The 27,822-nt window shown below is 44.3% G+C and overlaps 1 protein-coding gene and 1 long non-coding RNA gene across 2 annotated transcripts; one reads left to right on the forward strand and one right to left on the reverse strand.

Moving 5' to 3' along the window:
- Positions 1–27,822, reverse strand: KNG1 (kininogen 1). The gene is made up of 11 exons (XM_079977988.1): positions 27,459–27,822; positions 21,445–21,555; positions 16,146–16,230; positions 11,990–12,162; positions 10,062–10,169; positions 6,670–6,751; positions 5,558–5,724; positions 3,761–3,868; positions 3,224–3,313; positions 1,777–1,821; positions 1–1,299 (listed from the first exon to the last, which is right to left on the reverse strand). The coding sequence occupies exons 1-11, from the start codon at positions 27,645–27,647 to the stop codon at positions 763–765; spliced, it is 1,695 nt and encodes a 564-aa protein (XP_079834114.1). The 5' UTR covers positions 27,648–27,822; the 3' UTR covers positions 1–762.
- On the forward strand, positions 12,137–12,969 carry LOC307217275. The gene is made up of 3 exons (XR_013839516.1): positions 12,137–12,222; positions 12,259–12,833; positions 12,889–12,969. It is a non-coding gene; the product is annotated as an uncharacterized lncRNA (long non-coding RNA).

A 27,822-nucleotide genomic window follows, 5' to 3' on the forward strand; every position in this document is an offset into this window, starting at 1 on the left:
TGCTTTTCCGATGCTTGCTTTATTATTTGCAATAGCCAGGGAAGAGAGCGCAGCTCAATCACCAAATGTACTTTGCATTAGAGTAACAGACAAAGTAGGCTACATTGCTTTCATCCTTACTGTTTCAAAGCTGGAACATTCTACTGATTTCAACTGAGTCGGGGCGGGAGTGGGAAATAATCAGGTGCAATACGCTAGATCATACTTGGAATTCATTCAGAAAATTACTGGCTAACAAGGCTGCAGACAAACATAACACTATTGGTGTAGCGAGGTTGCTCGAAAAGTGCAATTAGGACATTCTGTTCAAACAAATGATTCTTTCCAGGGATTGGTACAGAGGCAACTAGATCTGAGAATTTGGTATAGCAGCCATCTATACATTGCAGATTGGCAGGTTGCCTGTGATATACTGAGCCTACCACCCCCACGTCCTTGGAACACTTTGGTAACTCTTAAATTTTGCTTTTTCGTCCCAATGTAAGAAAAGGAGGAAGAGGACAAATGCTGAAATAAATAATTCGAAAAACAAAACAAAAAAAGCATGTGAGAGGCAAGGTTGCTGACTCAACGTTTAAATTTCAGGGTTGTACACCTGCCAATTGCATTGCAAAAGGGGGGAGGCAGGTTTGCCGTGTGGGAAAACAATTTGCCGCAACTCCTGTTTCAGTGTTATGTTTGCACGCAGCCTTAAAATCCGAGTCACTTTCCCACTTCAACTGCTGTGGGATTTCTTGAATTCCTGAAGAAATAATAAACTGGTTACAGAGCATCTGTGAGATCAAAATCGAGGGAGATTGACGGGTTGGGAGCTGATGTTGTTTCGATCGGTTCAGCGGTGTCCACAGAGGGAGGTAAAAGATCTTCGAGTGTGAAGTCACGACTAGGTTCCTGAAGGGCTATAATGGGTTTCCACGGTTTCCCTGGACACTTAGGAGCTGGTGGTTCTGGCAAATCCGGTAAAGGTTCAAACAAAGAAGGTGGAGGTCCATTGCTGTCTTGTGGTGTCTCAACTTCCTCTTGTTGAAGCATGTCTAAAGTAGGTAGCTGTTCTGGGATTTCAGCAGCTGGTGTAAGTGTAGTTTTGTCTTCATCAGATTCTTCAGAAGACTTGTTTTTCGGCTTGCTTTTGGGCTTTTTAAGGACATATTTGTGGCTGTGGCCATGTTTGTGGCTGTGGCCATGATTGCTGCCGAAGCCTAGGTTACAAGCCCCACTTGGTTCACCTCCGCTTGTTCCTGTGATGAGGGCTAGATCAGCCCTTCGGAATGGGGTGTAACCTGGAGGTCTCCTCATAAGCTGAAAAGCCATCACAATGTATTTAATTAGGAGCTTAAAACAGACCCCGAAAGTCAAGATTGCGTAATAACAGACAAGAATTAGACTTAACTCTTAAAATATGGTGAAATGTAAATTGGAAACTCGGACCATGCTGAATCCAGGAACTCCCCCCCCCCACAAGCCCCAATAATGAACTTTCTGAAAGTTGTTCTGATCTTTGAGGGCATAGCTCCACTTCAGGCTTAAAACTGTTTTAAAAGTCATTCCCTCAGCCCAGACAGGGATCTACTGAGCTGCAGTTCTATGAGGGGAAGTTCAGGATTTCAAATAGAATCCTCACTAAACTGCAAATCCAAGTATTCTATGGGAGAAGTCATGATGACTATTAAAATTATGAGGTTGCAGCAACAGATGTGCCCAGAGTGATTAGACTCTAGGGGTGGCTCCAAAACTGCTAAAGCATAACAGCCCCCCCCATTATTGTGTTGCCTGTACCTGCATCATGAGTGGTTTCTTCAAGGGCTGGCTTTCTTCTGTTTCCTACAATGGCACACAGAAAAGCAAGTCTCTCAGATACAGCGGTACCTCTAGTTACGTACTTAATTTGTTCCGGAGGTTCATTCTTAACCTGAAACTGTTCTTAACCTGAAGCACCACTTTAGCTAATGGGGCCTCCTGCTGTCACTGCCACGCGATTTCTATTCTCATCCTGAAGCAAAGTTCTTAACCCGAGGTACTATTTGTGGGTTAGCGGAGTCTTGTAACCTGAAGCATCTGTAACCTGGAGTGCCTGTAACCCGAGGTACCACTGTACATTGGGCTAAGAGCATTAAGTCTTATAGGCCAAATGCAATCAACATCTTGACTGGAAGAAGAAGAAGAAGAAGAAGAAGAAGAAGAAGAAGAAGAAGAAGAAGAAGAAGAGTAGTTTGGATTTGATATCCCGCTTTATCACTACCTGAAGGAATCTCAAAGAGGCTAACATTCTCTTTTCCCTTCCTCCCCCACAACAAACACTCTGTGAGGTGAGTGGGGCTGAGAGACTTCAGAGAAGTGTGACTAGCCCAAGGTCACCCAGCAGCTGCATGTGGAGGAGCAGGGAATCGAACCCGGTTCATCAGATTACGAGTCTATCGCTCTTAACCACTACTCCACACTGGCTCTCACTGGAGCTCTAAAGACTAGAAGAACTAGCATGGGAAGTGTCTCTCTCCAGTCTGTACCAAACCACACCAAACCTTCAAGCCAGTTTTCTGCACTTTGATGTCCTTTGGACATCAGCAACCACCAGCAACATCAGCGGTCTGCAATGATGAGAGTTGTACTCCAGCCAGATACCTTCTAGATATCACTGGACAAGACTGTTCCAAGTTTATCTGGCTCGTTATTATTTCAATTTCTTACCTGCTCTTCCTCTAAGGAGAGGTTACAGCAATTTAAAATTCAATATTAAAAACAGCAGTGCCTCATCTTAAAACTCTATCACCTGGGATAGAGGTATTCATATGACAAAATGGGTTGATGGCCCGTCTAAGAGGAATCTTGGGCCGGGGCAGACAGAAGGCTGCCAGGATAACTAGATGTGAGGTGACAGGAAAAGAGAGTCTTTAGCAAAGTGTGCTGGGAAGAAAAAGGAGAAGAAAGACTGGGATCCATCTTGGGCTGGCTGGCTGAAGGCTGGCTGGGACAGATGCCTTGGACTGCACTGCTATGGGGAACAAGCCCCTCTTGAAATGACCATGCTGCAAGATCTGGACTCCCTCCGTGCAAACAGAAGCTGTAAATAAGTGAATAAACCACATTTCTTAAAGCTATGACAGTCCCTGCTGTGTCTCAATTCTCCAAAGGAACACAGACCCTGGATGAGTGTCTGGAACCCCCTGGACTTTTGCTACCGCTTAGCAGAGTGGGGGTGGTTTTGTAACAATTTGGATTTTCATACCTCCTGAGGTTCCTCACCACATTTCAATTTGGGCTGGATTTCTGACATCCAGGGTCTCTCGTAAATAGATGCATAGCAGTATAACAGTTTCTGTAGCCAAAACAAGACAGAGCAGTGGCACATCTCTAGTCAAAGGTTATAATGAAATACAAACCCTGGCAAATTATTATAGCTTGGAATGTATTGTGAAAGCTTGTGGCATTTTCTTATCTGTATTTTTTTTAAAAAAACCATTTCGTTTATAAACAGTTGTGCTGGGTTTTCATGTGAAGAGGAATAAAATTTATTAACATTAAGGCCAAAACCAAACACAAATTAAGGCTACAAATCTTAACTGAATTAAATATTACCTAGCATTCAGGTCTAACCAGGGAACTAAAGAAGCTTAAATCAAAGTGAATCAGGAATGGACTTCTCAAAAAGTAAGAATACAAATAACCACATGGATCTGCAATATTCCCACCCACATCCAAATTTAAGATTTATTTAGCGGATTGAAATAAAATATTCATCTTAGAACCTCTCCCAGTAACTTACACTGTCTTCTGTAGTCTGACAATCATCATTCAATTTCGGGACAATGTGCTTAGAGCAATTTGTCTCCTTAATTTGAAAGTGAACTCGGTACATTATTCCAGCGACAACCTGAAATTTAAGGAGAAAGATAATCAGGAAAAGCATGAGTAAAGGGGAATGGATGTTGTAGAGCACACTGTGAATACTTAGTATTGTTATATTTAAAAACAGCGTGGAGGTTGTCAGGATGGCGTTGAGATGGGACACACCTCATGTTGGGAGTGAAGCCTTCACGCAGTTCAAGCGCAGCCTCAAAACCCAAGTCAGGACTTTTGCACAGAAGGGGTTAAGCAGTAGGGGCATGTCTTGCATGAAAATTACTATCCCATCTGGCTTAATGTATATATTCTCATGTGGTCTAGCAGTTAGGAATCCTGATTTTTGTGGGATGTGAAACACAAGAGCAGTCAAATACAACATCCCTAGAGTGGACATAAAAAGGGGTGTCTGGACCAGCCAGTCGGAACTTCCTGTTTCTTCTTGGCTGGGACAGACTTCTTCTGTATGTGACTAGAGGTGGGCGTGAGCTCACCTGCCCAGGTAACAAAAGAGCAGGACTGGTCAGCCATCTCTCTCTCTCTCTGACCACATTTGTCGAAGAAGCAACATCTGCTTTGCCTAAGATGCTCCCTTGGCGTGCAGCCAAGAATGGACAAAGGAGCCGTCTCCTTATGGGATAGTTTCCAGGTGTATATTACTTTTCTAACTTAAGTCTGCCTTCTGTGATCCAATTGTGAACAGAATGTGTGAGTAAACTCTTTTTATACTTTTAAAGAAGACTGTGTCGTGTCTATCTTTTTACGAGGGACTAAATGGGGAATTACCAAAAAGGAAAACATATTTTAGAGGCTTTAGCGAGCCTGAGCAAACACATCCGCTGTGTAAGTTTAAAAAAGGGGAAAGTTGCTCTGCTAAATTGCATCCCTGAACATTCCCACAGTTTTCACCCAAGTGGCCCAGGTTTGACTCCCAGTATGGGAAAGTCTAAATTTTGGGGAAGGGCTGCAGCTCAGTGTGATGGGTTGCCTGTTTTGCATGCAGAAGGTCCCAGGTTTCATCCCAGATGTCTCCAGGTAGGGCTCAGATTATCCCTTGCCTTAAACCCTGGGGAGCCACTGCCAGCCAGTGTGGACACCACTGAACTGATGAATCGTTGGCCTGATTCAGTAAAAGGCAGCTTTCTATGTTCCCATAAGGGACAGGTGGGGCTCATCAACATGAGAAGGTAACCCTTCTAGTAGGAAAACTCTGACTCTAAAGCTCCTCTGCCTTGCAGGATATATTTGGGAGAAGAAAAGGCTAAGAAGTAAACCCTAAACAAATTGAGTGGAGTCCCTAAGGTGTTTGGATGGCGTCTTGTATGCCTCCTTCTTGCAACTCCTGCAGCCAAGCTGGTGCCAAACGGATTGCTCTGCTTTCCTTTAGAACACACCAGCGAGGCTGAGAAGGGGGTCTTGAAAATTGAGAGGTGGGTCTTTTAGTCTGGGCAGCTCAGGGCTTCCATAAACACTGCCCAGGCTTGTGCCCCAGGGAGGCCAATTTGGTGCTGATAACGCATAAAAAACAACACAGGGGGCAGCGGTTACGAGTCATCAGTCTCTGCAGCCACAGCAGGCACTGTGATTCCCCAGCGATTTGACTTCACCCCCTGAGGCACATTCCATTGTCTCTCGAGACAGATTGGACAGTTCATCCCAGTTTGAGTCAATTTTCTTAAAATATTACATTGAAATATAACAGTAGCAACAGAGTTCAGACCTGGCTTGAAGCTTCTGTAATGTTTTCAATTTTGTAATAGAAATCGCCACCACATTGCGAGTTGTATTTCTCCAGGGTAACCGCCAGTGGCTCCTTTAGTTCTGGGCTGTCTGTTGGAATACGTTGAGGGCAACCAGGACAAACAGCGCCAGAAAACTTTCCCTTTTCTGTAAGTAAACGAATAAACCAAATAAAACACGTTAGATTTCATCAAAATCAAATAATTTCCAAAACGGAGACCTCACTGCAGGCACCATGCATGCATTGCGACTGAGCACATGCCACGACCACATTCTATTGGTTACAACAGAATGCTTCTTTCAAGCCTAATTTCTGCGGGGAGAGGGGAGGAAGCCCAGAGGAAGCTATAGAAGGCCTACGTGGGTGTCAGGCGCTGGCGGTGGTTGCTCGCGAGTAACCAGGCAGGACTCAGACCTGTCTTTTACAGGTTTTATTTGGTGCAAACTATATACAGTGCAGAAACACAAAGTTCTTGTCTGTCCTAGTTGCTTGCAGATTCCAGGAGTGGCCCTTTCCGGTTTCTCCCCCAACATAAGAACTTAGACACCCCAAATCGCCACCTCCCCTCCTTACGTTTCACCCCTCTGCGTAAGCTGGGTGACAGAAATGGCGTGTCTGTCTGCTGGCCAGCTGGGCTAGGTGAGGTGCTGGGGCTCTCAGTAGCATCTTCGAGCCCTCCCCTCGCCTGGCTATCCCCTTCCCCCTCCGTTCTACTGGCTTTCCACACCGCTTGACGAGTGGCTGCTCCTCCGAAGCTTCGGAGGCTCCCTGTATCCCCTTGCTTCCCTCGCCAGTCCTGATGGCAGTCCCCTGACAGTGGGCATGGGCACTGCTGCCATAGCTACGTCGAAGAGGCTACGCTTTGGTCTCCCGTCTCCGCATTGTCTTAAGTAAGCTGAGCCTGCGCTCTGTCAACTGGTCTGTTTCTCACTTGTCTCTTTGGCCCTTAGGAATTAATGCCAGGTCCCGTGTGACACAGCACTGTGGCCCAAACAGAGTCAAAAAGTGCCCTACCTTTTTTGCCCCCACGTAGAGATGATGAATATTAACTTCACTCCCCCCTCAATTTTTATAATACCGCAGTTACAAACCTCGAAGGATGCACTTCTGTTCAGCATGCACAAGCTTCCCTTTCAAGTCCACAACGGCATCAACTACACAACTAGCTATGTGCTGGAGGGGGGACAGAAAGCAAAAAGAAGACAAGGTGAAGTGGTCATTAAACCCCGAAAATAAAAGCAAATGCTGTGTGTTGGCCGCTACATCTCAGGCTTTGCTCTTCTTTTTTTGATGTCCTGATGTGGTCCTCTTGGTTGAATTGGAAAAGGAGAAAGGGAATCCCCAGATGTTAAGGACATACCACACCTCCCTCCCCATTCCCATTCCCATTCCTTTTTAAATATTCATAGGGCAGCAGGGATGGAAGAGAAATTCGATTCGGTTCACCCTCCCAAATTTGCAGTGTCTGAAACAGCACATGAACCAAAACACCGCCTTCAAAATTCACACTTCTTTGAATTTTGCAATGCAGTTCTCCCGACAAGCAACATGCACAAAGCTGCATATACCAGGGCTAAGTGTGCTTAAAATAGATATATTACAAAGAATAACACACAAAATTGCATTAAATTAGGGGGAAATTGGTTTGCAAAAATAAGGTAATATTGTATACAAAACTATGTACATGAGGAGAAACGGGCACTAAATTACTGATGAAATTTCATTAGTATTAAGCTCAGTTCTTGTAAAGGTAAAGGGACCCCTGACTGTTAAGTCCAGTCGTGGCCGACTCTGGGGTTGCGGCGCTCATCTCGCTTTATTGGCCGAGGGAGCCGCTGTACAGTTTCCAGGTCATGTGGCCAGCATGACTAAGCCGCTTCTGGCGAACCAGAGCAGCGCACGGAAATGCCGTTTACCTTCCCGCCGGAGCAGTACCTATTTATCTACTTGCACTCTGACATGCTTTCGAACTGCTAGGTTGGCAGGAGCAGGGACCGAGCAACGGGAGCTCACCCCGTCACGGGGATTCAAACCGCTGACCTTCTGATCGGCAAGTCCTAGGCTCTGTGGTTTAACCCACAGCGCCACCCACGTCCCTTGAGTTCTTGTAGTCAAATAGTAACCCATAGTTTAGAAGCTGAGCAGAGGCACTTAATTCCATTTTTCTGCCAAGGGTGGGACTTTAAGGTCTGCTCAGTGTATGTTTGACTCACACATATGGGCGCTTGGAGGGATGAATTGCAATTAATATACCCTCTCCTACCCTCTCATGACCTTGCTTCTGTTTCAGAGATTTTTTGATGTCCATTGCTTCCGTAGAGGCTTAAGTTCAGCTGGGCGGTTCCTTAAGAAAGTTGGGTAGGCAATAGCATAGCTGTTGGGGTGAGGGGGCGAGAACAGTACTGTACCATGCTTTCATTATGATAGGGGTTAGGGTTACAATTTCTCCCTTTCTCATCTACCCCAGCAGTGAGGAACCTGAGAACCTTCAGCAGTTGTCAGACTCCAGCTTCTATGAGCTGCAGCCATCCTGTCTGATGGACAGGGATGATGGGGGTTGTAGTCTGGTGAGCTGCAGTTCCCACGCCTACTTTGCAGGGTCTCCAAACAATGTTCCTGATCCACATTCCCCCGATCCCCTGTAATCTGGCCTGGACCACTGATGGGGGAATTAGGAGGCAGAATCGCAGAGCAAGAACAAGCAAATCAGCTGTTCTTTCTAACTCAGAGACTTCTCTAACAATGCAGTAGCTAGTAAGTTCCTGGCTGGAATATATATATCTCTTCACTCGAAACATCCCTCCTCTGAACTGCATTGCAGATATATATGCTTTAGAGGATCGTTTAACAACTTCCTTTTTATGGAAATATTTGCCTGGAGTTAAATTGGTTGCTGCCTTAATCTTTTTATTTCTTTTGGCAACTCTTCCAGCACAGCTCTCTTGGCCAAGAGGAGAAACAGAATGAATTAGACTGCTGTTTCCTGAAGTGCTTTTGGCTGCCCAGCCAAATATCCCCGGAGGAAGCTACCGTCTAGGAGCTAGACAGGACTTCAGTTCCCACTTTTGCTAGGATGTTGTTGCAGCCCCGGGATCCCACCAGACTGGTGTTGTTTTTGCAGGTGCGTTCTGCAACATGTCACTGACACAATAATAATGCGTTAAAGGTGGATTTATACCGAAGCATCCACACATCATTCTGCTTTATTACTTGTTCAGCGATGCTAGCCTAACGTTACTGCAATATTGCAGTTTGGAGGGGCAATATTTTCAGTATAGCACAAGAAAACCGGGGGAGGGAGAAACCAGAACACTTGTGGTCTGAAAAGATACAGGACTTGAGCAGGAAGCTATGGGACATGTATAGATTAGAAACAAAACAGCATGTCCACCCTGAAACTTTTTCAGGTGCAAACAGTATTGAAATCTTTTTTTTTTTTTTAAGTTTACGTTCTTATGAAAATTCAACAGCATCTTACTGCTAATTTCTTCCAGTGTGCACATTTTTGCAAAGGATGTCTCCTAATACACACATTTCTGCAAAGCAATTTCCCCCTGTGTAATATTCTTTTGTATGCTATATTCACAAATACATACATACATTTATATGCACTCTTTTATCCTAGTATATGCATTTTTGCAGTGCTTTTTTCGGGGGGGGGACGCAGGGGTACGCATACCCCTAAACATTTTGTGAATCTTTGTACTTCATTTCCTGTACTGATTTTTCTTGATTTGAACAATCAAATAGTGATTTTCTTGAGTCAAAACAAGAGTACCCCTAAACATTCTTTTTTAAGAAAAAAAGCACTGCATTTTTGTATACATCTCTTGACTGGAGAATTGCTTTGCAAAATTCAGAGAAGTGTTAACTTCAGTATACAGTACGACTGTGTTTTGCTGCGCATATTGTTTCGTAAAGTGCTAATTTGGTAAGTTTGCCATTAAATGTTGTGAACTTCACAGAGATCTACAGATAAAGAGCGGTATAAAAAAATAATTAATAAAACAATAAATTAATTAATAAAATAAATACCTGCTGAATTGAGTTTTTCCTTCGTCCCTAGGTATGGTTCAAGAAAAGAAAAAGAAACCCTTCCCTGAACTAGTTTGTCTGCTCTGGCTCCCTGGCAATTCTGTTCACAATCTCCATCATACATTACAAAGGTGGAGAGTGAGGTTAGGGATGGAGGACAACCTCAGGTACATCAAATGCTATCACATTTCTATGCACTCTATATATTTTTCTGCTGGTTACATACAATTCCATCTGTCTTTGTCCTGCTTCAACTTATGTTCCAAATTCTGTGTAAATCAAATATGCACGTTGTATGCAATTTTCAAAAATGCTAATATGTCCAATTTGTATGGTTCATTCACCCATTGGTTCATGTACGTTTGCTGATTCTAACATTTTGAGGTGTTTTTTGCACAAAATTCTGGAACCCTTCTTTATTCCAGAATAAACAGAGAGGTTCACTTACGCCTTGAGGAAGAGCTTTGCATTCTGCAGTCAAATCTGTAAATTCAGCCTTGGAACAATTTGTCTCTCTGGCCAAATACTCAAAATTATACTTCCATCCAGCCACCACCTGGAAGAAACGTTTAGGAGAGGTTGCAAATGACTCACAAAAGTTCCCCTACAGCTCAAGGGAGATGGAGGTTCTGCTGAGCTTCTGGGCTGAAGTTCTCAAAGTCACAAGGGGCAATGAAACCTCTTCAGGTTGGGGAAGTGAACGTCTCTTCCCATGCTGGACCTTCTGACGCAGTGAGGACCATTGGGGGTGGCTCTGTGGGCAATTCCCACTCCTCCCATTGTTTTTCCTCCAAGCCCACAGTCTTGCTGTAACAAATCTTGGGTTGGGGCAACTAGCTAAAATGTTTTAAAATGTTCTAATTTTGGCTCCTCTGTTTCATTTTTGTTGGGTTGGTGTTGGTTAAATGTTTACTGTATTTTTCGCTCCATAGGGCGGACCGGACCATAGGGCGCACCTAGTTTTTAGGGGGTGAATTAAAGAAATTTTTTTTTATTTCCCCCTCACCAGCCCCAAAGAGCAAAAAAGCCAAGACAGCTAGTGGGATCCATCCCGCTGGCTGTCTTGGCTTCCTCTTTAGCCGCGTGCAACCTCTCCAGCCAGGAGAGGCTGCACGCGGCTTTGGCAGAAGCCAAGACAGCGAGCGGGATCCATCCCGCTCGCTGTCATGGCTTCGTTTTTAGCCGCAGGGCTGGGGAGGGGGAAGCTCGAGCTCCCCCCGACCCCAGCCCCCAGAACAGGTCCGGGAGCAGCGTCAAGGTTGCGTGCATCCTTGCCACCGCTCCCAGAGCTTGCAGGGCTGGGGCCACGCTCTGAAGCCCGGGGAGCACAGCGGGAGTTGGTGCTGCGCTCCCTGGGCTTCAGGCTTCAGGCTGCTATCCGCAAGCCTTCGGAGTGTGGGGGGAACTCAGCCAGCAGAACAGGTCCAGGAGCGGCGGCAAGGTTGCCCGCAGCCTTGCCTCCACTCCTGGAGCTTGTGGGGCTGGGGGCGGGGTAAGCCCGAGCTTCCCGCGACCCCAGCCCCCAGAACAGGTCGGGGAGCGGCGGTCCCTTCTCCCTCCTGGGGAAAAGCCCGCAAGAGCCGCGCGAAGCTTGTGCGCAGCTCTTAGGGGCTTTTCCTCCCTGCCTTCCCCCTGCACTCACTCCATAGGACATACAGACTTTCCCCCTTAGTTTTTAAGAAGGAAAAATGCATCCTATGGAGCGAACAATACGGTAGTTGAGGTTGGCGGTTACTTTAATTTGGGTATAACTGTAAACAGTCTACTATTATTATCACTATTGTTGTTATTATTGTAATTGGTTTCTATTGATTTATTGGTCTGTTGAATGTATAAGATATTTTCATTTTAATGTTTGATGTTGTGTCACACACACACCCATACACACACACAGTCGTACCTTGGAAGTCAAACAGAATCCATTCTGGAAGTCTGTTCGACTTCCAAGACATTTGGAAACCAAAGCGTGGCTTCTGATTGGCTGCAGGAAGCTCCTGCAGCCAATCAGAAGCTGCGGAAGCCCTGTCAGACGTTCGGCTTCCAAATGAACGTTCAAAAACCAGAACAGTCACTTCCGGTTTTACGGCATTCGGGAGCCAAAACATTAGAGAACTAAACTGTTCAAAAACCAAGGTACGACTGTATATGTTGTGAGCTGCCCACAGTGGCTAGCGAAACCCAGCCAGATGGGCAGGATATAAATTAAAAAAATTAAAATTTATTATTATTATTATTATTATTATTATTATTATTATTATTATTATCCCCTGAAGAGGGCGAGGCAGACCCTGAGGTCATGACACCAGCGTATGGAGACCCAGATGATGTCAAGGGGCGCATGACATTAGGTTCCCCCCACCCCAGACATATACAAACCTGCCGCTGGGCTTTCACTATCTCTCCAGCTTCAAAAAGGTTTGGCATTGCGCTCTGGTTGTTATGTAGCTGTATGGCGTGTCTCAAAATGGGCAGCAACTCCAAAATCTTGGTGGATATGGATTGCCAGCAGCCTAGGCATCCGGCATGCACCCTGGTCACCTTGTCTGGGACTGAAGAACAAGCAAAACAAGAACAGCACTATGCCAGCTTTGGTAAGCTGCAAAGCTCCAGTTCCACTGCCCAGTGCACAAACTGGTACAAAGCAGAAAGAAAGAAATTTCCTGGGGGGGAATAGTGGTTGAGGTAAGACATTCACAGTAGATGAACAACATTAAGAAAAACGTTCAACCCTCTTCCCTCAGTGCCGTGGTCCCAGTCTAATTGTGGGTGCTTTTAATCAAAATTTAAATAGAAGCGAGAGCCCACTTCTCCAAAATGTAGGGCCCCTCCAAACCTCCCTTTTATTGCACATTCATGATGATTTGCACTCATGATGGTATCTCTGTGGTCATACGTCACGCCACTTTTGCACCTGCAAAGCCTTAGGGGTGAGAAAACTGCTTAACATCCAATCAATGCTTAACTTGCAATAGGTGCACATCCTACAAGGTCCTGCTGAAATCATGTGACATTTCATATTGCAAACTTTCCGGCTTTGCCCTGCATTTGTTGCACTTATAGTGCCTCCTGACAGCAGGAGTGTGGTAGCTTTCAGGAAGCATAGCAGAAGAACTAATGATGCAGTATCAACCGACCATTAATGTATCATAATTATTGACTCAGGAACATGTTGCATAATACAGCTGCCATAGAACACCAGTCAGAAGGACCCCTTTGTACAGTACAGCTATAGTAGTCCTTTTAGTTAGGGTATACAGTAGTCCTACTGTACAAAGGACCCCTTTTTGTTTTGCAGAACAAAATGACCATGTGGAAAAACTGCTTTTGTTTCATTTTGTTTGCTGTTTTGTTATTCTTGTTGATTTAGCAGCGTCTCGTGCACAGCGGAATGATGAGGAATACGTGCACATACTCTTAATTGCTTTATTTACATTTCAAAGCTGGTAGATTACAGAAAAACATCTTGCCTCTGCCGGAGCAGAAAAGGCATCCTCTCTCCTCTGAAGCACAGAGAGAAACACTGAGAGAAAAACACTGTGTGAACAGTGAAAAACAGGAAACCAGTGTACGTCACATCCAGTCTCCCTTTCCTGTGGGAAAACCCAACAGCAATGCTGTCTGTGGAATGTAAACACCTGTCTCGTGACAAGCACTTCGCTGCCCAGTGAAGAGAGCAGAAACCAACAATTCTGCCACCTTGGGCTGCTATGGGAGGCAAGGGAAAAGAAATACTACTCTTCTTTGGCGATCACTAGTAGCCGAGTAAGATTGTCTTCCATAAACACGGTTTTAACAATGAGTCCGTAAGTGACTGTGGAGGCCAATTCTGGATCCACACGTCCTTCCACAGTGTGGACATTGTTGATCACGGTGTGGATTTGCCAAGCGTGCCTTCCTCTTAGTACGTTTCTCTCTTGCGTCCTGAGTTCGAGTGTCTTCAAAGCCCATGACACCTTTGGTAAAGGCTGTTCTCCAACTGGAGCTCCCTCAGGCCAGTGTTTCCCAGTTGTCAGTGTTTATACTACATTTTTTAAGATTTGCCTTAAGAGAGTCTTTAAACCTCTTTTGTTGACCACCAGCATTACACTTTTCATTTTTAAGTTTGGAATAGAGTAGTTGCTTTGGAAGATGATCATCAGGCATCCACACAACATGACCAGTCTAACGAAGTTGATGTTGAAGAATCATTGCTTCAACACTGGTGATCTTTGCTTCTTCCAGTACTATTAGTTCGCCTGTCTTCCCAAGTGATGTGTAAAATTTTTTGGAGACACCGTTGATGGAATCTTTCGAGGAGTTGGAGATGGCATTTATAAGTGGTACTACTATTACTAATAAATTTATTTATGCCCCACCTTTTTAGCTGACAGGGACTCAAGGCAGCTTGCAGATAATAAAAACACAGGAGGTGAAGGACCAGAGGAATGTAGTCAAAGGCAGAGTAGGTCTGAGCACTGTACACAAATAGTCTATCACTGGGCTTGAACATGGCAATTTTTAATTTCATTAATGCTGCAGCATTAATAAAACTGGCAATCTCCCCTTCTCTTGGTCCCCATGGCCGTGCAAATTCATCCAGCTATTGACAACCGGGGTGCCATTTGAATAAAATATTGTGGGGGCCCATGACACAATGCACCCCCCCCTTTGAATGGAAATGTCCCAAAACTTGGGAAGGCGGCCCCTTCAAATATTTTATTGTGGGAGCTGAAGCCCCTATGGTCCCTAGGAATTGGCTCCTGTGATTGACAAGGCACCCTGAACATAGCAAATCTGATTCAATAGATTTGGAGGGTACTTCTAGTTTTTACATTTCTTCAGATACAATGGGGAACTTTCCCAGACTTCGGAATCAGAGCTGTATTTTCTGGCGGTGCACAGCGCATGTTAGATTTCAGCTTTCACAAAGGGGCCAGAAAGTGTCCCTGCAGAACGCATACAGCTACCATTTAACAGTGACAACTAGGTGTCACCATTGCCTTATAAATGTGTTTGAGAACGAAGTTAGAAGACTTGCTGGTAGGTAAAAATAAAGCCAGCCAGCCTTTCGCAGAAAGGAGCTTAGCTAAGGTGCCTGCAAACAGTTCAGGTTCTCAGTAATTGGGGATGTATTTGCATAGGCGCTACAACATACCGTATTTTTTGCTCTATAAGACTCACTTTTTCCCTTCTAAAAAGTAAGGGGAAATGTGTGTGCGTCTTATGGAGCAAATGCAGGCTGCGCAGCTATCACAGAAGCCAGAATAGCAAGAGGGATTGCTGCTTTCACTGTGCAGTGATCCCTCTTGCTGTTCTGGCTTCTGAGATTCAGAATATTTTTTTCCTTGTTTTCCTCCTCCAAAAACTAGGTGCGTCTTGTGGTCTGGTGCGCCTTATAGGGCGAAAAATACGGTAACTTGCCACAGTGCTGCCACACGAAGCTCCAAGTTGCAGCTCCAAGTTTGGTGCTAAATGGCTTTAACAAACCGTATTGCAAATACTCAGGCCTCATACACATCTGATGGGCATCGATCCTTCAGGTCTGGGCACTGCCCCCTCACATGTGTCCATCTGAGAATTTGGTAGGCTTCTGCCTCAGTTGTTCAGTCCTGCCAGCCTGGCATCCAGTTCCTAGCCTTGTTTCTTAATTACCTCAATAAACCATAAATCTAAACGAAATATGTACATGCTGGGAAATATTAATGGGGGTCTTAGCCAGGCTTCCTTCTGCTTCATGGTAAGTACTGGTAGCATATATGTCTCAAATATATTCATAGACACACAAACCCCTTCAAATACACGAACCTATTGGCTGAATATCTCCTTGTGGCCCATTTCTCAATTCCTATCTTGCTCCACACGTACTAAAGTAACCCATCACGAAATGGGCTCCTTTTAATTTAAGTAAATAGCATCTTAAAAAGCAGAGACATCACCTTGCCGACAAAGGTCCCTATAGTTAAAGCTATGGTTTTCCCAGTAGTGATGTATGGAAGTGAGAGCTGGACCATAAAGAAGGCTGATTGCCAAAGAATTGATGCTTTTGAATTATGGTGCTGGAGGAGACTCTTGAGAGTCCCATGGACTGCAAGAAGATCAAACCTATCCGTTCTTAAGGAAATCAGCCCTGAGTGCTCACTGGAAGGACAGATCCTGAAGCTGAGGCTCCAATACTCTGGCCACCTCATGAGAAGAGAAGACTCCCTGGAAAAGACCCTGAAGTTGGGAAAGATGGAGGGCACAAGGAGAAGGGGATGACAGAGGACAAGATGGTGGGACAGTGTTCTCAAAGCTACCAGCATGAGTTTGACCAAACTGTGGGAGGCAGTGGAAGACAGGAGTGCCTGGCGTGCTCTGGTTCATGGGGTCACGAAGAGTCGGACACGACTTAACGACTCAACAACAACAAAATAAAACCAAGCTTGGGGCTTTCATCTTTTCCTGGGGAGCATTTCTTTGCAATTATCAACATGGACCATTCTTCTGCCCATTCCTAGTCACTATTTTCCTATTCGGTCAGCCTACTGTGTGCTAACTTAAGAGTACCGCCTACCAGTAATGTTAGTGCATTTCTGCAAAACGTTGGAATGTTCGGCGGAGTCATCGATGTGAACTTCAGCTTTACACTCGCCGGAGTCCTACAAGGAGTGAGAAGGACAATGATTAGTGTTTACCAGAGATAAAATTCCTCTTCTCTGATAGTTATGCTGTTAGTTACTGCTAGAACTGTACTGCAAAATTTGAAGAAATGCAAAATTCTGAGAAATGCAGGCCTGGGATTCTTTGGGAAGAAGGGCAGGACAGAAACTTGACACAAAAGGAAGCAGTCCCGACCAAAAAAGATTGGCAAACCATGGACTATGCTAAAATGGCGAAATTAACTGGAAAGCTCAGAAATCAAGACGACAAGAAATTTAAAAAAGAATGGGAAATGTTTATTATATATTTGCAAAAGTATTGTAAACAGGTTAATGTATTGGCAGCATTTTAAGAACACTTGTAATTATAGAGATAGTATAGGAAATTTGAGATGAAAATAATTTGGAGTAGAAACGATATGCAGCTGAAAAGAAAAATTTAAGGAACCGGGTGTGTGTGTGTGTCACGGGATTCAGAGAATCCCATTTTATGGAATTGATATTGTTTTCGTGTATATTTTTCCTTCTTTCTTTGTTGTTGTAGTCGATATTGGTTTTTTGTTGTTGAAAATTTAATAAAAAAATTGTTAAGAAAGAGAAACTTGATACATAAAGGAATACCTGAAGAATAAGAATTAAGGCTTTGCAAGGTCCCCTCAGTCTGGCACTTTGGCTCAGCACTGACCCAGGGCCAAACTGACTCAGATCAAGTTCTCAAATCAGTTTGCAGGCCAACCTTAGTGCTAATTAGGGTTAAAACCTCTGATTAAACTTGTGGTCAGGAGTGGGGCAGGGGAAGAAGATGCGGCTTCACTTCCCCCACTCACAACTTTAATTACAGTTTTAAGCTGTGGTCTAAACCACTGAGCCTAGGACTTGTCGATCAGAAGGTCGGTGGTTCGAATCCCCGTGACGAGGTGAGCTCCCGTTGCTCGGTCCCTGCTCCTGCCAACCTAGCAGTTCGAAAGCACGTCAAAGTGCAAGTGGATAAATAGGTACCACTCCAGTGGGAAGGTAAAAGGCGTTTCCGTGTGCTTCTCTGGGTCGCTAGAAGCGGCTTAGTCATGCTGGCCACATGACCAGGAAACTGTCTGTGGACAAACGCTGGCTCCCTTGCCCAGTAAAGCGAGATGAGCGCCGCAACCCCACTGCCATCCGCGACTGGACTAAACGGTCAGGGGTCCCTTTACCTTTTAAACATGTGGTTGGGTAGGGTTGCCATATTTCAAAAACTGTTGAGCTTCTTTGGGTGATTTTAAGTTTTTGGAGCTGTTTCTGCTTTTCCCACCGCGTTGCCATACACCTGGGTTTTCCCTGACATTTTGCCGATTCAGCAAAATTCCCCCTGGACGCCATTTTTACATCCAAAAACCAGGACATGTCAGGAATTTTCCTGACATATGGCAAGCCTATGATTGGGAGCTGGGAGGGGAAGATGGAGATGCTACAGGTCTCCTTCCTCCTTATCACACTGCAGAGAGCACAATCACACCTTCCAATCACCAGCTGGTGAGTAGAGGGTTCAATCCCGCTGGGTGTTGCTTTGCCAGTTCCCTGCGGCAAACACTGCAGAGGCTGTTTGTCTCTCCTTCTCCCCTCCCACCCAACTGTCCTGCCTTTTGGCAACCCCAGGTGACTGATCGAAAGCCATCTCAGCTGGATTCAGCTGGAGCCCAGATCAACCTGATCTGGTGTGGAATTAGGGCTTCAGCTGAATCAGGGACAGAGCCCTAATAATTACGTTCCGATCTGTGCATTAGTTTGGGCTACTAGATGTGATGGCTATTCTCTGCCTCTACGGTTGGAGGCAATAATGCATCTCAACAGCAGTTGCTGGAAGCTGCAAGAAGGGAGAGTGTTCTTCTGCTTGGCTCCTCCATGCATGTTTTCAATAGGCACCTGGTTGCCCATTGTAAAAACCGAATGTTGGACTAGATAGGCCATTGGCTTATCCAGCAGAGTCTTCTTCTATTCTTATGGCAGCTAGACTGGTGACTGGGAGCGGCCACTGAGACCATATAACACTGGTTCTGAAAGACCTCCATTAGCTCCCAGTACGTTTCTAAGCACAATCCAAAGTGTTGATGCTGACATTTAAAGCCCTAAACCAGGCTTCCTCAACCTCGGCCCTCCAGATGTTTTGAGACGACAATTCCCAACATCCCTGACCAGTGGTCCTGCTAGCTGGGGATCATGGGAGTTGTAGGCCAAAAATATCTGGAGGGCCGAGGTTGAGGAAGCCTGCCCTAAATGGCCTTGGCCCAGTATATCTGAAGGAGCGTCTCCACGCCCATCGTTCAGCTCGGACACTAAGGTCCAGCGCCGAGGGCCTTCTGGCGGTTCCCTCTCTGAGAGAAGCAAATTTACAGGGAACCAGGCAGAGGGCCTTCTCGGTAGTGGCGCCTGCCCTGTAGAACGCCCTCCCATCAGATGTCAAGGAAATAATACAACTATCTGACTTTTACAAAACATCTGAAGGCAGCCCTGTTTAGGGAATTTTTTAATGTTTGATGTTTCATCGTGTTTTAATATTCTGTTGGGAGCCACCCAGAGCGTCTGGGGAGACCCACCCAAATGGGTGGGGTATAAATAATAAATAATAAATTATTATTATTATTATTATTATTATTATTATACAAGTTAGGTCATTTTTGTTTAAAAAAGTGGACCGAATAAAAATCTTTTCCCATCTCTAGTTGCCGTTGACATTTAACTGATGTTTCAAAATTATTCTATGGCCCTCTATTTTATTATTGTTTCAGGCTGTGTTCAAACATCGCCACAGTTGCCTTCAGGCAGACTGTGTGTAAATGGAAAACTAGGTGAATAATTTAGCGTTGATATTTGAAGCTGATTTAGCCAACTCCTTTGGAAACTATCATTTGTTAATGTTCTCATCCAGAACTAATCCAAGCAGGCGTTCTTTACCCAAAACGATATCCTGAGGTGATATCGTGTGATTTGTTTCCGAAAAGGATTAATCTCACATTGAAAGTCAGTTGAAAGCATGTGATAAAGGAAAATTGATCATATAATGGAGCAATGCTGCAAATGTGGGGTTTTTTATCCATTGTGGGTGGTTTCATTTATTTATTTATTTATTTCAAAAGATTAACGTTTGCTGGAGAACTGCTTAACCGTAATTCACTAATGAATGACCAAGTGCTTTGAAGCAGGGATAATCTTGCTTAGGTATTTGAAAAAAAACAAACAAAAACCTGTGTGGATATAGTCTGATGTAGTGCTAATGGCGAATATATTGATCCCTGTAAGGATGGAATTAGCATGGAAATGAATCTCTGGGTTTTTCAGCAGTAAATATATCAATAGTAGCACCACAATCTAGCAGTTGGTAGGATTTTTTTTTTCCTCACGCGGATCAGCTTTCTGATGTACACAAGCCCTTATTCCACACTGAGCTTCCCTTAGGCATCTGATTGGCCAATGCAAGGAGAAAAAGCTAGACTAGATGGGCCTCTGGTCGGATCCAGCAAGCGCTTCTCTTCCGTTTCCATCTTGGATACTGCTGTTATGTCTATTGACATTAGGTATGTGTCCTTCATGTTGGGAGACATTCTGCACAGAAACGTGTGTACCTTTAAGAAGTCTCTGTAAACTCTGGGTTAATTGTTTGCAGCTGGCCGTGGCTACAAAAGGAAAAAAAGCTGCAGTTTGTCCCCTGCCTGCAGGAATAACACCCACCAGCATTTCTGTTTGTTGTTTTGTAATAAAGTCTTCGTTTAAGTTTGGTTTTACACCTGTCTCCTGGAGTCACAGTCTGTCCTCTGCCTCCAGTTGAAAACCCCCCTCCAATAGGTTATGGGCCCAGTCCTGAGTGGGCAGAGACAGAGTGTGAAAAGAACCCAGAGACTGGAAGCAACTCAGCGTTTCTCAAGCAGCTGGCTGTGTGAAGGCGTTGGCAGGGAGTGTCTGTTTGAGACCAGGAGCCGAACATTGCTTCAAGCCACGTGTGAGTAAGGACTGAGTGGAAAGCTGGAAGCTGGGTGGCGCCATGGCTGAATTTGGAGCTGGAGCTCAAGGGGGAGCTTCCTATTTTCCGGCAGAGAAACTGGGAGAGTCCAATTATATGTCATGGAGTTTACAAATGCAGACGTTTTTAAAGAAAGAACAATGTTGGCCTGTTATTGTTAACCCTCCTGTAAAAGATGAGGATGAAGAAGTAGATGAAGCAGACCAAAGGCTGGAGGACAAAGCCTATGCCAATTTAATTTTGAGTTTAGAGAAGTCTCAGTTATCTCATGTGCGAGACCTTGAAACAGCAAGTGAGATTTGGAAAGCACTGAGAGCAATACACGCTTGTGAGTTGTACATACAAGCAAAGGGTCATACACACTGTAGCTTGCATGCTTGGGCAACCAACACAATTTCATCATTGGAATCCCTGCTAAAGATGTCGGTGCCACCTGTACCCAGAGCACAGTTCTCCCATGTTCTGTGTAACGCATTTCCACATGGGCACTCCTGCATGTTGGGATACTGCCGGGGAGACGGGGGCATCAGGCAGGCCCCCAGCTGGCTCCGGACGAACACCGGTCTCCCGTGGAACAGCATCAGTCAGTCAGTGACACGAGCCTCAGATACGTTCCGAGACCCGTGCACACTCTGTCAGCAGAGTGTATAAATCACCCACAACGGAAGAGGCAGACAGAGAGAGTTGTGCAAGCATCATTGACAGCATTTATACAGCGTAGTCCAGGAACAAAGGAAAACATGACTGCTTGCCTTCGTGTCCAGCAAAAACAGCCGCATAGCAAAAGCAACACACAACAGAAGTTCCCAGCAAACAGTGCTGGCAGTAAACAGGCATGTGATACACAAACGTCATGCCTGTACCATTTTAAGGTGGAATGGAACTATATCCTAACACTGAATACCCTCCAACATCCCGCTGATCAAAATTGGGACACTTGTTTTTTTGGTTTCCAGTTTTTGCGGAAACCAGAGGATTCCCTCAAGAACATGAGACACCCAAAAAGCGATAGCCCTTTGGCCCGGCACTCTGGCGCAGATCAGCTGACTTGCACCACAGCATGAGACAAAATAATAATAAAATGGGCGTCTTTTGGTCTGATCCAATCAGCAATCGGGACTGTTGACGGGTATGCTGTGTCTGTTGCCCTTTCCTGTAGCACCTTCCCACCACGTTTGTGCTAAATTATACATACATTTTAGAGAGAAAATATAGATACTTACTCCCTCCGATAATAGCATGAACTCGCAGTTTTGCCAGGGAGTTGCATCTCCAGCAACGCAAGAGGTTTTCTTTAGCTGATATGTCACAATGTAATTTTGGCCAGGGCCTGGCTGAAGAAAACATTTATGTAAGTGCTCATCATTTCCACAGCGAGCCAGGAAGATCGTTTTCAGAAGGATTTCTTAATGACTTATTAATATGTGCAGCATTTTAAATGAGGCCTATTCCCCAGGATCATAAATGACCAGGCTCTTCCCTGCTGGAAACCCATTTTCATAAAAGTGTGCAAGAAATTTTGTTTGGTAGACAGTGTATTCTCAGCTTGCTTTCTTTTTTTTACATTTTAAATGCTTCTGTTCAGAATACTTCAGTGCCTTTGTTCAACCAGTGGTAGACAAACTGAAATCACTACACCTAAATATCGAAAGAGGGAGTTGCATAGTAAAATGAATATTTAAATCAGCTTTCTACATGGGGCCCTTCAGATGTTTCCGACCACTGATCTCCCCATCCCTGACCATTGGGCCATGCTAACTGGGGAAGATGGCCCTAGAGTCTAAAAAAACCCCACATGGCTTCAGTTTAGAGGAGGTTGATAAAGACTTTCCCAATCAAATTAAATATCAAAATAGAATTACCATATATCAAACACATACCCTGTGCTGCTACCCTTGGATCAATATTCATGAGAATTAAGTAAATACTCCGAATTCATCACTGTATTTAGTTTTGAACTGTTTTTGGTACAGTGGTACCTTGGTACTCGAACACCCTGGCTCCCGAACGCCGCAAACCCAGAATTAAGTCTTCCGGTTTTTCAGAAGCTGAACATCTAACGCAGCTTAGGTTATTGTATTTTAGTGTTTTGTTGGAAGCCGCCCAGAGTGGCTGGGGAAACCCAGCCAGATGGGCAGGGGATAAATAATAAATTATTATTATTATTATTAGCTTCCGCTTGAGTTCAGGAAGCTCCAGCAGCCAATCAGAAGCTGCGCCTTGGTTGCAGAACAGTTTCGGGAGTTGAACGGACTCCTGGAACGGATTAAGTTCGAGAACCAAGTTTAAATTGTTGTAACCTGCATTGCGACCCTGATCACCTTCTTTTTCTCCTCCCCTCTATAGCTTCTTTGCAAACACCTGCCCGCCATTTGCTCTAGAGGGTTGGGGGGATCCTCCAGAGCAGATTTTGGGTGTGCAAGAGGACTTGGAGGTGGAAGAAGTATCCAAAACCCTTTTATTATTATTTTCCGCAAGCCTAATCTGGACATACAATTCAGTCACCTATACTTGTTTCGAAGGTGCTGCCGATTTCATCTGTGTTTTAAGCTTGTGTCCAGCTCGGTTTTACTCAAAGAAAACCCAATGAAAATAATGTGCCCGAGTTGTGCGCCACAGTCAAAACCAGCAGGACATATAGACGATTTCTCTTAGTAAGCTTGAAGTTGTCTGGGGTTAAGCGGGGGGGGGGGGGGGAGCACCGATAGCTGCTCCCATTCTGTTCATAGAATCGTAGAATGCAGCACTTCATCAAAATTCAAATTCAAAATGTACCCACTGGTCCAAAAAGGTTGGTGCCCCCTGCTGTAAGGCCTAGTTTTTTGAAAATGGCAAATGAAGTGATAAACCTGTGTTTAGGTAGCCCCATTACATGTGGGGGAATCTCATAGCCTGATGCTAAATCACTTTGGAATGCCTTATGGGAAGCAATTTGCAGATGAAATAAATAATATACACTTCTCTTTAAAGAAAAATTAAAAATCCTCTACACATAAGGAAGAACATGACAGCACATCCCAAAACGTAGCCTATATCAGATGTATTCAGATATCTCTTGAAGGTTTTATTCTTTTGCCTGGTAATTCCCTGACACTTAAGATCAGAGCCCATAATTTCTGAATTCCTGTTTTTACCTATATCTATCTATCTATTGCTCGATCACTCGATCAATCTATCATCTATCATCTATCTCTCTATCTGATGTTGTTTTTATTATGTGTCATTTTTGTATACCGCTTACAGATTAAAAAAAAAAAAAATTAAGCACTTTAGAAATGCTTCAAATAAATAAATATTTTTGCTTTCACAACAGGGCATTCCCTTCCTCTCCTCTCTCTGTGCCCTCTCCCCCAATCTGCTCCAGAAGGTCCCTCAATCCTCTGGAACAGATTTTGATTGTGCATAGGGGAAATTGTGTGAGAGAGGAGTTGCACAAGCAGAAGTGTGTTGTGCGTGTGGAACGGCAGAATCGGACACAACACCCAGACTCATTAACTCAACTGCAGCAATTTGTGCCGAGTTAACACAGAAGCAACAGAATGAAACTGGACCCAGCACACTGATGTGTTTCTTTGCTACATGCCATGAAACAGCCCTTTCAGCTAAGCATTCTTTGAACCGTTGTCCGCAAGGAGCAAAGCAGAGCAAACATTTCATAAATGAAAGGTAACTGATGGGAATATTTAACCTCTGTAAACAAAGCCAGCTCTTCAGCCGGCGTGTTGTGAACTTTCCAAGCAGAAGACTTGTTCCAAATTCCGCTGCGGTCGACACACTGTGTGATCTACAGCTGCATCCAGACTTGCAGTTGCCGCACCTCAACATCAATATTTGGCTCCTTTGATAAAGCTACGTGCTGTTTTCTCCTACGATGGCGAGCCCTACCCACTGTGCTTGAAACCAGAGTGACACCAGTCTCTTGTACAAGAAAGCTTTTATGCTTAATTAGTCCATCAATAATAGATGGGTTTGAACGATCCATTTAAGAAATGCCAGCAGAGCAGCAATGCCTATATTCTAGAATAAATTAAGGATGGATGGATAGATAGATGATAGATAGATAGATAGATAGATGATTGATAGATAGATAGATAGATAGATAGATAGATAGATAGATAGATAGATAGATATAGATGATAGAAAGATGATAGATAGATATGAGCCAAATCTCTCCTATGTTAGCATCAACTTCAGCTCAAAAAATCATATTAATTTCAGTACAGTGGTACCTCGGGTAAAGAACTTAATTCGTTCTGGAGGTCCGTTCTAAACCTGAAATTGTTCTTAACCTGAGGTACCACTTTAGCTAATGGGGCCTCCTGCCGCTGCCGCTGCGTGATTTCTGTTCTCATCCTGAAGCAAAGTTCTTAACCCGAGGTACAATTTCTGGGTTAGCGGAGTCTGTAACCTGAAGCATCTGTAAACTGAAGCATCTGTAACCTGAGGTACCACTGTAGAACCCCAAAGCATGTAATTTCATGGGAAGCAAAGTTCAGCTAGAAGCAGCCGCCTTGGTGTGTCATTCAGAAGTGTCACAAAAGAGTGGGATTATTGGAGTCCCTCTCACAATACCAAAGAACTTGGAGTCATTCAGAGAAACTGATTTGCAGCAATTTGGTCTTACAATAAGAAGCAATTCATCACACAATGCTTGTGGAATTCCATCCCACAACTATGCAGCGACTATTTCTAATGCGGAGTCAAATTACTTATTTATTTACAATATTAATAGAAAGCCACCCAAAGACTTGGTCCTTGGGGGCAGCTCCTGGCACGAAATGTCAGAATACAATTAAAAACGCAGTGCAAAAATACCATAGCATTGCAGCATTGCGGTGCTGAGCAGAGAAAAATGTAAAAGCAGATCAATGCACAGCATGTGAAAACAGTACCTCACGATACTAAAATCACAGATTTGTTAAAATCTCAGGTTTTCTGTTTTTTTTTAAAAGCTAGGGAATAATTTTTAAAAGTCTTCACCTAGCACCAAAATGACCATAAAGGGTAGTACCAAGTGAGCAAGCCTCTCTGGGAAGGACAGTCTGATCTAAAACATATTTAAAGGGAAGGTAAGTAAAGTCATTAAGGGACACAGGTGGTGCTGTGGGTTCACAGAGCCTAGGACTTGCCGATCAGAAGGTTGGCGGTTCGAATCCCTGCAACGGGGTGAGCTCCCGTTGCTCAGTCCCTGCTCCTGCCCACCTAGCAGTTCAAAAGCACGTCAAAGTGCAAGTAGATAAATAGGTACCACTCCGGCGGGAAGGTAAACGGTGTTCTGGTTCGCCAGAAGCGGCTTAGCCATGCTGGCCACATGACCTGGAAGCTGTACGCCGGCTCCCTCAGCCAATAAAGCAAGATGAGCGCCGCAACCCCAGAGTCGGTCACGACTGGACCTAATGGTCAGGGGTCCCTTTACCTTTTAAGTAAAGTCATTGGAACTTTTTGTCTTTAAAACACTCACTCACATAGGCCTAGAAACAGATTTTATTCTGTGAGATCCCCCTGGTATCGGGCAGTATATAAATCCCCCCCCCCTTTAAACTTTATTGCAAAACAATTTACATATAACAACACAGACAAACAAATGCAATACCTCAGTGACAACTAAACATTAATGAACAACATAGCATCTAACATCACACACAATTTTGACTTCCAATTCACCTCATTGTGTTTTCTACATATTCTTAAACTTTACGCATTTCCTGTTATATCTGTTACATATCCAGAAATTTTTCTTCATTTATAGTTTTAGATATTCTTTAAATGTTATCCATTCTTTACACACTTTCTGGTTTGAGTTTCCTCTTATTCTCCCAGTCATTTTTGCAAGTTCCAAGTATTCTATCATCTTCACCTGCCAGTCAAGCTTTGTAGGAATTGAGCCACATCTCCAGTTTTTTGCTACTAAAATTCTAGCCGCCATAGTTGCATACATAAAGATGGTTCTAAAGTTGTTTTGGATTTCAGTGGACATAATGCCTAACAAAAAAGCTTCTGGGTTTTTTTAAAAGGAGAATTTAATGATCTTTTTGAGCTTGTTGTATATTATATCCAAAAATTATCATATCCTCACACAGTCCCACCACATGTGCATGAAGGTACCGTCCCCCTTCTTAAATCTCCAACAAACATTTGAGGGGTTTTTTAATACATTTTGGCCAGTTTGCCAATATAACTTCAATTAATAATACAGTGGTACCTCTGGTTGCAAATGGGATCTGTTCCGGAGGTCCAGTCAGAACCCAAGGTTTCCGCAATCTGAGGACTGCTTCTGCGCATGCGCGCGTGGCGAAACCTGGTCAAATACTTCCAGGTTTGCCGCTTTCGCATCCTGAAGATTATGTAACCAGAGGGTTATGTAACCGGAGGTACTACTGTAATAATAACAATGTAATCTGGGCCTAGAGCAAAGGCAGTAGTGGATGCTGATGCTCACCTGACCTTTAACTGGTCACACTGTTGCCTTAGAGGAGGAGAGGCAGCAATGAGATTGACACTGGAGCCAATCTGGCACTTCTTGCCATTATACTTGGACCGTGCCTTGCCCTCCCCCCCTCTTGCCACCCTAGGCTCCTTCAGGAGGAAAGATGGAATATAATGCTAAAACTAAGTACTACCTCCCGGTAAACAGCAACCATGCAACTTATGGGTGGTTCTTTGAGCACTGCCATCTCACCCCACAATCGTCAGCTACTGAGTGGAGGTATTAATCAAATTGTGAGAGGTGCTTTCAAAAAAAGGACTAAAGGTTTAGAAAAAGACAAAACTGGGAAAGCACCCTTCCGCCTTGCTGGGGAGCGGTGTTCCCGGAATTTCTGGCTTTACGCATTTTTGCGTACTTGCATGGACCCACGGAACCGGACCCTCATGTAAGTTGCAAGTTACCAGCATAAAACTCTGTGGGTGAACACTTTCTGAAGTCCGGCGTGAGCTCTATGCAGTGATAATTATTAATACAATTGAAATATTCAGTAAACGGAGTCGTAATTGGTGCTCATTTAATTTTATACTAGTTAGAGTGCTTCAGTATTAAGGAGAGAGAGAGAGAGAACTATATGAGAGCAATGACGATAGGAGAGAGAAAATTACCACTCCTGACTCATGAGCAATGTCCCCTCCTGCAACCGATCCATTGATTTGTAGGAAATGTCTTTTTGTAGAACAAATTAATAGTCCTTGCATGAGAAGATTAATAATCAGAGATGATTTTTCTGCTGTTCCAGAGTTTACTTACTGTTTTGCTGGCATCAAGGACTACACTGAGTGCATATTTGTTGCCATTAGTTATGCCTCGATTCAGTTCCTTCAGGGCTAGATCCACTGCATCAAAGACCCCAGGATCATCGCAGTCTACCTTCTGGCCTTGGAGAGGGCTGGCATGGCAGCAGCAGAAGGTGAAGGCTAACAGAATGAAGAGTCCCATGTCCAGGCGAGGAAGAAGGTCCTGAAACCTGGGGAGAGGAAAAGGGAGAGAAAAGACTCTCCAAAAGCCTGACGGGGAAATGCCTTGCCGTGGAAGACTGGAGCAGCTTTCTTTTGATTTAAGGTAATCAAGCAAAAGCAGAAAGAGGGCAGGAGGGTTTGATGGACTCTTGTCA

This window comes from Podarcis cretensis (genome assembly GCF_951804945.1).
Source record: "Podarcis cretensis genome assembly, chromosome: 5".
Taxonomy (NCBI): domain Eukaryota; kingdom Metazoa; phylum Chordata; class Lepidosauria; order Squamata; family Lacertidae; genus Podarcis; species Podarcis cretensis.